Source organism: Schistocerca americana, chromosome 1 (genome assembly GCF_021461395.2).
Source record: "Schistocerca americana isolate TAMUIC-IGC-003095 chromosome 1, iqSchAmer2.1, whole genome shotgun sequence".
In the NCBI taxonomy this organism is placed as follows: Eukaryota; Metazoa; Arthropoda; class Insecta; order Orthoptera; family Acrididae; genus Schistocerca; species Schistocerca americana.
The window spans coordinates 547,061,427-547,075,137 of record NC_060119.1 but is presented as its reverse complement, the minus strand read 5'-3'; the positions used below and the strand labels follow the sequence as shown (position 1 = coordinate 547,075,137).

The 13,711-nt window shown below is 37.6% G+C and overlaps 1 protein-coding gene across 8 annotated transcripts in view; it reads left to right on the top strand.

Annotated features, from left to right (window-relative positions):
* The window catches only part of LOC124605849 (sodium/hydrogen exchanger 7), a 166,174-nt gene that overhangs the window by 51,809 nt on the left and 100,654 nt on the right, over positions 1 to 13,711 (top strand). For 7 of the 8 annotated variants that reach the window (XR_006978686.1, XM_047137786.1, XM_047137812.1 and 4 more), the window contains one exon: positions 3,225 to 3,323. Coding sequence is in view for 7 of the 8 variants with exons in the window: in XM_047137786.1 (XP_046993742.1) it covers positions 3,225 to 3,323 (99 nt within the window). In the remaining variant the exon portion in view is untranslated. Of the gene's footprint in view, positions 1 to 3,224; positions 3,324 to 7,140; positions 7,273 to 13,711 lie in introns of those variants that run through there. The other variant, XM_047137804.1, reaches the window with a different exon arrangement.

Here is a 13,711-nt window from a genome sequence, read left to right as displayed (position 1 = left end):
ATGAAAATTGCTCCAGCTTTTGAGGTAGAAAATACCTTACAGCAAACCTTCTGAGTAATACATTTTCATTTTGCATATCAGCTTAACCAGAACCATAACATTGCTTACCATAGTAGTTTCCTTCAAGAAAACAATACATCTATCAGCCTAAAACTGTGATTACTGGACATGAGAACTGTAGTGAAACAAACTCACTTAAGTTCTTCAGTTTGAATTCCATTGAAGATATTTGAAACAATGCACAAAAGTCTTGCAAATAATCTGACTGAATTGTGGGTGTTTCAGCAGATGTATTGGATGCTGACGTCTCGTGCATTCATGCCATAGTGAATCTTAGCTATTATTTAGGTTTGTGGAGACTTTACACTCGGTTATGGTGAAAGATCTTGATATATAAAAGAGAGGGGCACATTTTTCATCAGGACAATTCCATGTTCTTCAATGTGTGCTGTTATTCCTTCGGTTATTAACAGAAATTTTTTTGTAGGCTGCCTTCCAGGTTATGGTTTTTGTCCTATTAGTATGCCTTTTCTATTATGACATCTTATTTCGTGTGTTTAAATGCACTTAGGAGTTAGTTACATTTTAAAGGTCCACATTGGTAATTGGATTGGTATTTTTTGGTATTAAGCCTGCAGCAGTTTATAATCTAGAAGTAAATAAATGACTGATACAAGTATCGGGTTTTAGTATCAAAGGAAAATTCGTTTGAGCAAAGTAGTCTTAATAGGCAAAATTTCTGGCCTGGGCTTTCAGGGGGTGAAATGTTTAGTGCTGCCATTAGTCACACACAAAAGTGGCAACACTATCGTTGCTTTCACAATGATTAGTTCTTTGTCCGTCCTCGGCCTCACTACAGCTGGGTCCCCCTCGCACTGAGGTCTGAGTGATCTACCCTTCCCTTTTAACTTTCCTTAACCTATCCCCCTCTCCTCCTGGAGAAGTTAGGGCAGTGTTGTCGGTTTTACTTTTATGTCTATCTGCAGTAGTTATCATTTCACCTCCACAATTGTTGGCTTTTCCCCTAAAATCGTATCAGATGGAAATAACAAACAAGCAACCACTACTACACCACAGTCCAAAGCAATATCCCTAACCTAGCTTTGATTAGTAATGTGGAGCTTGGATACTTGTAAAACAACACCAGTTGTTACAATGAGAATTCTTTTGAATATAGCTTGCTCTGTAACATATAGGTTAATTTACCTAAATCAGTATTTCAGTATTTAATGTACTCTGCATGGACTTTCTTAAGAGACTATATATTTATCTGAATTGAATAACCAAACATTCACACAATGTAGGCCTAGTTTGGTGGTACCAGACTGAACTATCTTCTTTGTCAGCTCAATTTTAGACGCACTGTAATATTGGCAAGGTATTTTTTGACGTTAGTAACCAAGTGTTTTCAGTAGCATTTATGCTGGGAGAGTTTGCTGGCCACCACAGCCTATGAAAACCCAGATCATTCTGACATTTCTGTGTAGCCATTCATCAGTGGCAACTGGGTTGGCCCCATTCGAAAGGTCCTTAGCTTTCTTCATTACTTCCTTTTCAGTGATTGTATATTGTGTCATACCATTGCCTACAACTGTATATGTTATTATCCTTCCAACCCCAATGGAACAAAAGGCATCTCCCACCTTTACACTTTCAGAGAACTTTTAGGTTTGAATAACACACACATCATTCAGTTCCTCTCCTGTCTGAATCCAGAGTTTCCAGCCAGCATAACCACTATGCACATTAAACTACTGTAAATCAGAAAAAATTACCGTGTCTGAGTCTTCCACAGTTCACTCTTCATAGATGTTTACAAACCAAATCCTATCTCTGATGTGTTTATCAGTCATCATAGGTTTCTTCTTGGGAGTTACCTTCTTAACATTCATCTCTGAAGGATGTCTAAGCACTGTTTGATATGAAATACTCTCCTTAAAATAAAAATCAATTTTGGAAGCAATTTTATGTGAACTCGTTTTATGTCTCTGTGCTAGCATTATTGTTGACCTATGTAGTAAGGGAACTGCATCCACATCTTCACTGCAAACTTGATTTTCTATAATATATCAGCTTTTTAAAAATATTTCCCACTGTTTTTTGGCCAGTGAACAGTTTTCTTGCAGTTGCCCTAATCACATGCATTTTTTGGGCTGACAACATTCCTTGCTTTCTCGGTTGAGTATCCTTTCTTCCAATAACCGAAAACAAAAAATTATAGCTATGTATTCTGCAAGGAACTTTTACAAATACATAAAAACCATAGTAATGCCATAACAGTGATATTTAACAACAATGAACATGCAAAAGATCCAGTTGAAACTTATTGTGACCTGTTTTCACTTAGGACAGAAGCGTAAGACTTCTTTACATTTCAGCAACTGTTGTAGGCACAGAATGTGTCAAGGAAGTACTGCTGTGCCCTCTAGTGACATGATGGTAAGTTACTAGCACAAGTGCTCTTTTCAAAGTATTTATAAATTGATAAATATTAAACAGCTTGTCTGCAAGATGTTGAGTTCACTGCATACTTATTTTTAAATCTGACAAACAGAATTGGCATTTCTTTCACCCTAAGCAGTGGCTCGTCATTTACAGCTCAAACCCGCCCTGGTAGTAAAGCAACGAAGTCATTTATTTTCTGCCAGGTTATAATCTGATGCAGAAGTCACACTCAGAAGTGTTTTTGACTAAAACAGAATGTTAAAATACTAACATGTATTTCATTGGCTAGACCAACATTGATATTGTGACAACTTTGTACTGTAGTTACAGTCATGAACTATGACGGTCAAGTTTATGTGCATCATGCATTCTCCAACAGCCAGCGAGCATTCGTAAGTGTTCTGAGCACTCTGCTGTGAATGCTGTCGCCAATCCAAGCATTAAACATGATTACAGTGAGTTGTTTAGTGAATTTCTATTTCATTTGTTGAGAGTTGGCATCACTGATGGTGGTGGTAAGTGATAAATTCTGCATAAGCAAGCGAGAGACATAATTTTGCAGGATACACGCTTTCTTCAAGCGGAAAGCACGCGCATGCATGTAGTGCAGCTGTCACTGGGAATCATCAACAATGTGATCCCTGTCCGTGCCTCGGCATGTGCAAACCGCCATCGTTTGTGGATTGGACAGTAGTATGAAAGACTGTTTTGTCATATGCCATGATGTACTTGTCTGTCAAATTGCTAGTTCTGAAATTAATACAGTAATTAACTTTCAGGAGAATCGTTCCAGATCACAAATGGATTCTGATTCCGATTTGTGTATAGATGACAATGATGTCAGTTACACAAATCACCGTCGATCCAGTGGTGCGAGAGTAAGTATTTTATTGCTAGTTAATTTTTAAATCTGAGTAACAGCTGTGTATGAATGTCATGTCCTGTTCAATGTAGATCTCATTGTTACAACCATGTTTTGCAGTATTTTTCAGCTAAATACACCTTAGCATTACTGTTGTTTCCAGATCCAACTACAAACCTATTTATTCTTAAGTTTTGGCCCGTATAGTTTGAGCAAAGTGGTTATGGGTTTGGAAAATGTAGCATCCAGTAAATGATCACAGTAGTAAACTTAACATTGAACTTTTTTCTGTGCCATTCTGTACATATTTTCTTAAACTGATTGAAATGCTGTTATAAAAAGTGATTTTCTAATTTATGTTACCATTTCTTTAAACTGGATGGTCTCTGTTATTTTCAGATTTGTATAATGATATTGTGTTAACAGGTGATTAATGTGATTAGTTGTTCCTTTCATTCAGCATTTTCCATTGCAGGGAGGCTTTTCACGATTCCCCCCGCTCTCTGTTTTTATTGAGTTCGTAGACTTTTGTTTACGATTCAGGTGTACTTCACTGAATACACACATTCCTCACTTTCACAAGCAAATGGACCTTTGACACAGCGTGTGGTACTGTCCCTGCATTAGAAGGATAAAACATAATTTCTAGGTATTAGATAAAGAAGACATACTCATCAAATGTGTGACTGAATCCTGTGTATGTTGAAGTCTTAACACCCCAGTAATGGTATAGTGTGTATCAAGGAAAATTCCCTTGGGAAAGCCAAAACGTTTTGTGAGCCAGCATTAGTGACTAGCATTTATCTTCAGGAAGTAAATATTTAATACTGCCAATTCACACATAAAAGCAAGCACTCTGTTCTAGCTTCAGTAACTATTAGCTCCTTCTTCAGGGAGGGGAGAGGGGTGTATTGGGGAAGGTTAGAAAAGAAGAGCATGTCACTCGACCCCTTATTGAGAGGGTCCCACCAGTTGTGATGACAGCAGTACTAAATATTTCACCTATTGAAGTTGAGCACTTGTCAACCATCCTGTTTCACGAAATGTTGTTTTCGCTAATAGTCTAGTGTTGGATGTCCAAAAGTAAGCCTGCAGTGCAAGTATCTACATTTTGATAAGGGCATTACAGAATGGGCATATGCATGTGTGGACGCTTAGCTTTCTCGTAGACTTCAGTTTAACTGAAAACAGTGAACTTGCAGATTTAAAATAATGAAAAAGTTTTATTACCATTAATATTGATTGTGTGTCTGATAGGGTACAATAACTTTTTTTTTCCCCTGTGGAAATAAAGGGCTTAACAGTGCAATTATGAAATAGGTGGTAAAGTGAAAAATGTAGGGGTTCCAGATAAAGTTAGAAATAAGGAATTAAATAAATAATTACACTGTAACATTGAAAAAAAGGGGGGCATTGTAAATGGGGGTTAGGTCCAAGCAGATGGTGGGATGCAATGATATGTAGGAGAGTGAATTCCTATCTCTATAGGTCAGTAAATGAAGCACTGAATGGGAGGATCCAAACAGCCCATGTGGTGTACCAGACACTCAGGTCTGTGGAGTCATTCTGTAGAGCACACTCAGCAGCTGAACACTGTCTCTTTGTGATTTTAATAAATTTCGGAATGGAATTTTCCTTTTTATACAACATATCTTTTCAGGACAGTACTTCCTGTCCATCTTTCACTGTAAATCTGGAAATGGTTTATAAAGCAACCTTAAATTGTGAGTAGTCATGTTCTAAATGCTCAAACGACAAACTAGATATGCTAGTGGTGTTGTACAAAACACACAGATAGTGCTGGATAAATCAAACTTCAGCTACTATGACAATAAGTCTCATTGCTCCTTTTTTGCCAAAGTCAAAAAGATGATCAAGAATCCAACTCATATTGAAGCAACCTCTTTACACTCTTTGTTGTCTTGCCACCATATTGCAGGTACAAAACTAAAATATGAAAAATACTGGCCTAGTACATGAACAAGTCTTTTGAATGTTCCCTGGGAGTTCCACTACAGTCAAATGTCACAGATGCAGGTAATGGTTTGAAAGTGAATGCAACCATTTAAAACTAGTTACCATTGAAGAGTATATGCAACTGCAACAGAAAACTAAATAAATAAATAAATTGAGATATTGGTCCTTTAAGCCAACATGAATTGTATGAATGCAAAAACTGTCAATGGCACAATAATGTCTTTGTGAAATCCTGACTATCGGCAGCAGCTGAAACATAACTTTTTATTCAGTACAGACAGTTGGCTCATTACAATGAATAAAAAATTGAGAACATAAACTTTGTACATTTTTGTAAACTGTTTTTAGATCACATTAGGTAAATAAAAGGAGGATTGAGCAGTCATTAGGCACAAGAGCAAGATTCAAATTGTTACCTAGTGTTCGGACAATGTCGTTGGACAAAGCAAGCACACACAATATCACAACTACCTTGTCTTGGCCAGCTACATTGACCCTATTTTGCAAACCTGCTGGCAGAGTGGATAAGAAGAACAAGGAGTGGGGAAGGGGAAAGATGGGTTAGTGGGAAGGGTTGAAGTGTAGCACAGGTGAACCCATCCTGTCGGTGGCACTCGAAGTGGGAGACATGAGTTGTGAAGCATCCATTGAAATTGAGAATGTTGTGCTCAGTGGGTTGCCACTGGGTGGTCAACTTTACTCTTGGCCACAGTTTGTCGGTGGGTTTTCATTTGGGATGATAGCTAGTTGGCTGCCACACCTAATTTGTGTGTGTGTGGGGGGGGGGGGGGGGGAGGGGGGGGAGAGAGAGAGAGAGAGAGAGAGAGAGAGAGAGAGAGAGAGAGAGAGATGTGAGGGAAGACACTTCCTGAAGGCTTGACAGAAATTTATATGTTGTTTATGTGCCTGTTGCCCACTGAACATGTCAACTGTGTGATGAGTAGTTATCTATACTTCACTGATGATGTGTGTTCTACACCAGACTTTCCATTTAATGGCAAAATTGGGTAGCTCTTGTGTTACAGCACTGCTAGAAAAAAATGTCTTGGCTCTAATTTTATTTCCTTTTGTGTTTGTATACCATATGTATTGTTATTGTACAAAATACTGTATGTTACCAAGCTGTAGTTACTATGTATGTATTTGACTACATTCTTGAAGTTGCAATGTTAATCAGAAGGGCCTTTTTATTCATCATTATTAATCCCTCAATCTGATGATAGTAAAAATAGACTGTAGTATCTCTGTTTCTGAGCAGTGCTGCTGTGAGCTGTGATATTTTCCGCATTAGTTTTTGAGCATGTAATTTGGTTGTTAAATTGTCTGCTTTGCATGAATCCTTTCACATTGTAATTTTTTACTATCATATTTGCTCTGTATTTTTCCGCTTGTCTCTCTACACACACACACACACACACACACACACACACACACACACACACACACACACAGTCTTTGACTTTTTATAAAAAATAAATGTAAATGTTGTAATCATTGCACAAGTTTGGTTATCCCTGTATCACAGCATGGGTAATTAACAGGCATTGTGTAACTCACCCAACATAAGACAGTATTGGTCTTGTCCATGTTTGGAACACAGAGTTTGCATGACTTGTGAGTGATAGTTCTTAGGAAGCAGTAGTTATTACATTGCATGTACTCACTCCACAGTGTGCTTACTTCCCTGAAACATTTGCTTCTGCAGTCTTTCAGAAATATGAATATTTAAAGGAATGCATTTATTCTGGTCACTTTGAGGATCACCAAATATTTCAATGTATCATACATTATATTGTCTCTTCACTGTCAGATGAAGTTTTTTGCAACTTTCTTGTTGCATGCAATCATTCTCGAAGGAGGAAGCAGATATTCACAGCCAGTTAAGTGTTGAAGCTCAGAATTTCATGTAGTCAAAACTACTACTTGACCAGTGCTTACATCTGGTATGTTTTGACATTTTGTATGATTTTCTGATAAATACATAATGTATGTCACCACTAAGTGGCATAAATATATTCATGTTTATAAATATATGTGTCTGATGATGATGATGATGATGATGATGTGATATCATGAGTATGCTTTATTCTGACTGTGATGTCTTGTTTGTGATTCTTCTAAATCTGTAATACAAAATAAGATTTATAAAACATTTATATGTCTTGAGTCAAGTGCACTTTATAATTAAGTCTGATAGTGAGAAGTTGTATCTGAAAGACTGATCCATTCACTCAGCAGATTTACAGTAAATTATAAATACAATTTTTAAAAAAAGGTTTTTATATTCTATCATATATTTCTTGAAGGACAAGAAGAGATGTAGCTCACTGCAAAAGTGAAAAATAGTAATATTTACTTATAAAAACAAATTAGGAGTGAAAAAAATGAGGAAGTAGATACTGTAATAGCAAAGACACAAGAGTATTATACTCCATTCATCATAAGTTTATCACAGAAGTAACATTACTCCACATTGGAGTCTCTTTCCTGTGGAACATAAATAACACCTTGCTGAGTACAGTTGCGTAAGATTATTATATGTTTGTACTGCAGGTCGCACATCACCTTTGTGTTGCATTTGACTTCGAAATGTGCTGCCCTTCTCATTGCTAGGATCCACACCATGAAAGTATTGCGTAAGAGCATACTGTTGAGATTTCAAGAATCTATAGTTTACCTGTGTTCTTTTTTATCTTCCCATGCACGTAAAACAATCAACACAGAAACCTGAGTAGAAACAGATTTTTGTGAAAAATGGCCTTCCATGCCTTTTTCTCTGCAGAATATAAAGGAAATTAACAAATTTTTATAGTATATACGGAGGACATGGCTGCATAAGGACACCTAACTGGACAGACAAATTGATTATGCAGTGAGATTTGAAACAAAAACTACACAAATTGAACAATTAAAATTTTGATTGGCAATAACAGTGAAGACTCTCCATGTTTTAAAGTGCTTCATGGTGTCATTCATACTAAAATTACAATGAAATAACTGATTCATAAGTAGGTCCTATTTCTGGTGTTGTGGCATCATCTGGTATAGGTACACTGCACCCTACAAGCAAACATTGAGCGTGCTGAGCATGCGTTTGTTTACATTATGGTTAAACATATGATGAACAAAGTATTGCATAAAGTGACTAGAAAAATACATCACTGAATGTGGGGAGCATCAATTTGTGGGTAATCATAGACAAGTTGCTGATCTACAAGAAGGTTTGAAACTAAGAAGTGCTTACATATAGTGCAAAGATTGTTACGTCCGGTCTTAAATACATTTTAATGAATAAAATGGCTAGAAAGAACGTATAAACTCTCATTCATATGGATACAGTAATTTGAATTCATCTCAGAACTAAAAAGCTGTATTAATATTGGATTTTCTGCAGCATGACTTTTTACAATTTAATATATGCTGAATATGGTCAATATCGAAATGCAGTTTTCAGCAGATGTTAGTGTGTCGAGTGACATGTGTTAATGTTTCTGGCACTGATATCAACGAAAATATTGAAACAAGTACTTTTTTTTATGGAACCAGTGCTGTTTTTCTGGGGGAACGCTGGGGGATGCGTACGCCTAAACTTTTTCGCCGGCAAAATAATTTTTTTATGGTGTTGAGAACTTGGAAGAGTGCCAATGATTTATTTCACGGACGTAAATTTTTTATTTCATTTTTTCGTGTTGGTAATTGCAATACGAACGATACCAGTGCAGTTTTTGGTGGGAAAAGTGACGTCATTGACTGTTTCAAGCATTTCAAAGCTGCGGCAACTGTTCTCGACAGCTGAATCGCTGGCAACCAGTTCAACAAGCATGTAGTGCCCTTGCACGCCCGCTAATAGTGGGCGATGGTAGTGCTAAACGGATATGCGTACGCTCAAATGCCGAGCTACCGATAGATGTCTCTGCGCTCCCGCTACATCAACGTCATGGCTAAAAGCAGATGGGTGGTATCCTATCCTTCAGTTATAAGTAATTTTCACTGCATTATATCCAATGTCGAAGTACCCTCAAACTTTTTTTTTAGGAAAAAAGCACTGGATGGAACAGTGTACTTTTTATAACTGCATTCAATAGCTCTTAGAAAGACAATTGCAGTGATTTAGCGTTTGTTAATATTGACATTGAAATCTGTCATAAAAATTCAAGAAATGTCATAATTTGAGAGCACGGTGGCTGCCGGAATTGACATTAGAGGTGCAAACACCGCCAAATAAAGCTCTCATGCTACAGTGTGTCAGAAGGTCAACACTTTTGCCTGCTTTACTTTTTGTCTGCATAACAGAGTGCTCATTTCTGCTTCAGCATTCATTGTGTGCAAACGTGTACATCAGTGAGGAGAAGTTAGATAAACCACTTTTATTTTGTGAATTTCAAAGAAATGCCATAGAAAACATTACAGTGATATAGGGCTGTCTATCCAGATCACCAATTTCTGATGCGGCAGACAATTGCACAAATTATTGAGATGCCAGTGCGGACAGGCTGCTTGAATGTCAAAAAGAGGACAAGAAAGGAGACTACAGCTCTCAGAGAACACAAAGAAGCTGTTCTTGCTATGACCCTAATGAATCGGCACTATGGTACAAGATGTATTGCCAAGGAATGAGGAATCAGCCAGATGAGTGTATTTTGCATCCTGCATTGAGAGAATTTCCATCCCTATCATGTGTTACCTCATCAGGCACTCTATTATATACAGAATTTTGTCAGTTTGCCCTTCAGCAGCTGAGAGACAACTGTCTGTTTTTTCCAGTGTGTGCTCTTTACTGATTAAGCAATGTTTACTACCCACACTAATGTAAACTCACATAACACGCTCTGCTGGACAGTTAAAAATCCACACTGGCTTCGTCAGGTGCAACATCAGCAGGCATGGAGCATAAACATGTGGTGCATTGTCATAGGAAATTAGATTGTGGGATCTTACTTCATCTCGGGCATTCTAAATGGACATTAGACTGCACGTTTTCTGACGAACCTTCTGCTGCTCCTTCTAGAAGAGCTACCGCTGAATATTCGGTAGTGTATATGGCTGCAATAAGACGGTTGTCCAGCTCACTCGTCCCATATTGCACCGCAGATACTAAATGAGAACTTTCCTGGACATTGGGTAGGACGAAATTCTGTTGTCTAATGGCCTGCGAGGTCCCCCGATTTGACTCCTCTTGGTTTTTTCTTTCTTTGGGGAGCACTTAGAGATGCAGTCTATGACAGAACTCCAACTACGCCAGACAATATGTTTCATCAAATCGCCAGTGCATGATCTACCATATCATCCACTGTAATTGTATCTGTTCACTCTTCTTTTGAATGCCGATTGTAAATGTGCCTTCCAGTCCGTGATCAACAGTTTGAACAGGTGCTTCAGTAAAGAATAAAGTTATTTATTCTTTTCCTCCCTGTAGAGGTAATTTTGTTCTTTATTTTTTTTTTTAAGACAAAATTTGTTATGTAATTTGAGCGTTCACCGAATCAGTGTTAGTAAATTGTTTATTACATTTACATGTGTATGAAATTTCATTACAATGTCAAGTAAGTTGACTGCGTGCACGGCACGTAGCTGATAACACTGTCAGCACATACATTCATTGAGTGTGAACCATCATTTTGTTAAGAAAAATATTTATTTTGCGGTGTATGGGTGGTCATGAAAGTATTTTGAGTAAAATATTTAGTTCAATGAATTCATCCCATATGATGTATTTAGAGCAGCTTAGGTAGAGACAGTTGTCCGACAGCATGTATTTTACCTTCAAGACGCACACAGTCACATACAGGAAAAGATAGGTCAAATCTTCATCCTAACATTTAGAATTTAATACAGTAGTTGCTTTTTGCAGTGTATAACACCTCTTTATCCTTTAATAATGAAGAGTTGATTTCTCTGTTTCAGCTCGTGTAAACCTGTGAGGATACACAAATGTGAAGTAGTTTTCCTAAGCCCTTTTTGATGCGCTAGATTATAGCCTATCTCGTATTCCCATATACAACATTCGTAGGTGAACATGCATTTAGGTCTATGTTTGTTCAAGGGGAAATAAAGATTCATCCTCATAGTGCATGCCTACCTTACAGTATACAGCTAAGGAGCCTGGTGCAAGGTGCCTGCGTGGTTGTGTTTGTACCGCAAATTCCATTTCCAGCCACCGTGGTCTCACAATTTAGGACATTTCTCAATTTTTTTACAACAGATTTCAACATCAACATTAATGACTTGTAATTGTCTTCTCAAGAACTATCGAATGCAGTTATATATAAAAAGTATATGGTTCCAAAACAAACAAACAAACAAAAAAACATATTTGCTTCAATATCTCCAGAAGTAAGATGGTATCTTGTAGTCTGTTATTTGGTTCGGGCTTATCATTATCACAGAAGTGTAGCAATCTAAGTAACAATAAATAGTGGTCTCTCAGCATTGTTCACTAAAAACTGGAGTTTGCAGCAATTTATCAGTAGACAAACAGTCATTCACACTTAGTTCTCTATTCCTAGCAATTAGCAAGGTTAGTGCTAAAAACAAGTAAATTTCTTTAGAATTTGTGTCTTTTCATTTTTGTACCCTAGACAATGCTGGACCTGTATGAAAAATCAAATACTAAAAGTATCTATTCATCTTAAAAGCAGTTTTACTTGTGAGTTCCTGAGCAACAAAACATGCAAAATTTTTTAATATTTCAGATTCATTGTTCACAGAACAGAATGTCTCTTTGAAACCAGAACTTGTTTCACTAAACTTATCAACTTTCAGATGAAATTCACTGTTCTTTTTTTTTGTACATAAATGGCGCACAGGCACAGGTTGCATTGCCAGCATATGAATTGTCACGCAAATGTGCGTTACCATAATGAAAAATTACTGGTGCCTGTTTATCACTTATATCACCATCTACATTATTGGAACTATGGCATTCATCTTCACTTTCCAAGATGCTAAATAACTCATTCAACGCTAAAACATCTATTTCACCAAGACCAATGTAAGATGAAGATGCCATTCTGTACACATCAATACCTGTACAACAATAAATGGCACTGTACAATAATGCAGTTTTTAAGCTTAGTGACATAAACAGACTTAAGAGAATAGTACTTATCAGGGCATAGCAATACCAGAACCAATTTAAAATGAGCATAACATATGAAATTTAAAATTGAACTACTTGTGTAAATGTGAGTGTAGCACCTGACATGAAGCAACTTAATATAATACAGGCGTAGCAGCGAAAGGAATAACATATTATTTCGTCATTAGTTTTGAAGGTATTTTCCAATGATCTGTCTCTGTTAACAGTTGTGAAGACTTGCATTCCAGTTAATTTATTTTGTCAGATCACATATTTTGCACATTTAACTGGATTTTCTTTCACAGCATACCATTTTGAATACCTGTGTATGTTAGACTTACTTTACTTTTTCGTGTCCAGAGATTTGTTTCAAAACCCTTCAGCCCAATGTCAGGCCAAGTCTAATGTTTCTCTCTTCTCGAGCCATAGTTTGTCAGGGGTAGATCTTGTGGGGCAGATGGAACACTGTAGAAGGTGTTCCATATCCTGAACTTCACCACAGTCGCATTTGTTGTCTCCTTTGTCCTTGAAGCTCCATTTGACTAGGTTCGCTTTAACTGGTGCTACGCCTGTTCTGATGCGGTTCAGTGTTCTCCAAATCTTCCAGCTTGATGTACTGCTGTATTTCTCATGAGGCAGGGTAGTCCTTCGGAGGCTCGTTCAATTCACTAATAAGAAATCTCTTGCGGGATTTAAGTATGCTACGTCCACATGAAGAACCATGCAGCGGGTGGCGCTCGTCGAAAATCTGTTTAAATTTTTCTGTATGTTCATGTGCAATTCTTCGGGATTCAGGAGATGAGAATCCAGCTGCTTTGTATATTTTCCCAAGTGGAGTGGGTTTCATGCATCCTGTTGTTAGCCTGCATGTTTCATTAAGGACTGTAGTGACTTTTTTGGCACGTGTAGATCGAGACCATACAGGGCATGCATATTCTGCCATGGAGAAGCAAAGTGCTTGAACAGTTGTTCGTAATACAGTTGGACTAGCTCCCCATTTACTATTTGTCAGTTTTCTTAAAATATTGTTCCTGGCAGCAACTTTTTGGCAGGTTTTTTCACAGTGATATCTGTACGTCAGTGATCTGTCCAGCACGAAACCAAGGTATGTTGGTTTGTCCGTATGGTCCAGTTTGTTGCCATTCCAGGTGACGTTCAGCTTCCTGTTTGCCTGTTTTGTGCGGAGGTGGAAAGCGCTAACCTGTGTCTTCGGTGGATTTGGTTTGAGGGAGTTCTCTTTATAGTATTCAGACATTACGTGTAGCGAGCTTTCTAATTTCCCTTCTACTTCCTCGAAGCTATTTCCTTGCGCTGTAATGGCCAGATCATCGGCATACAAGAAATGGGTA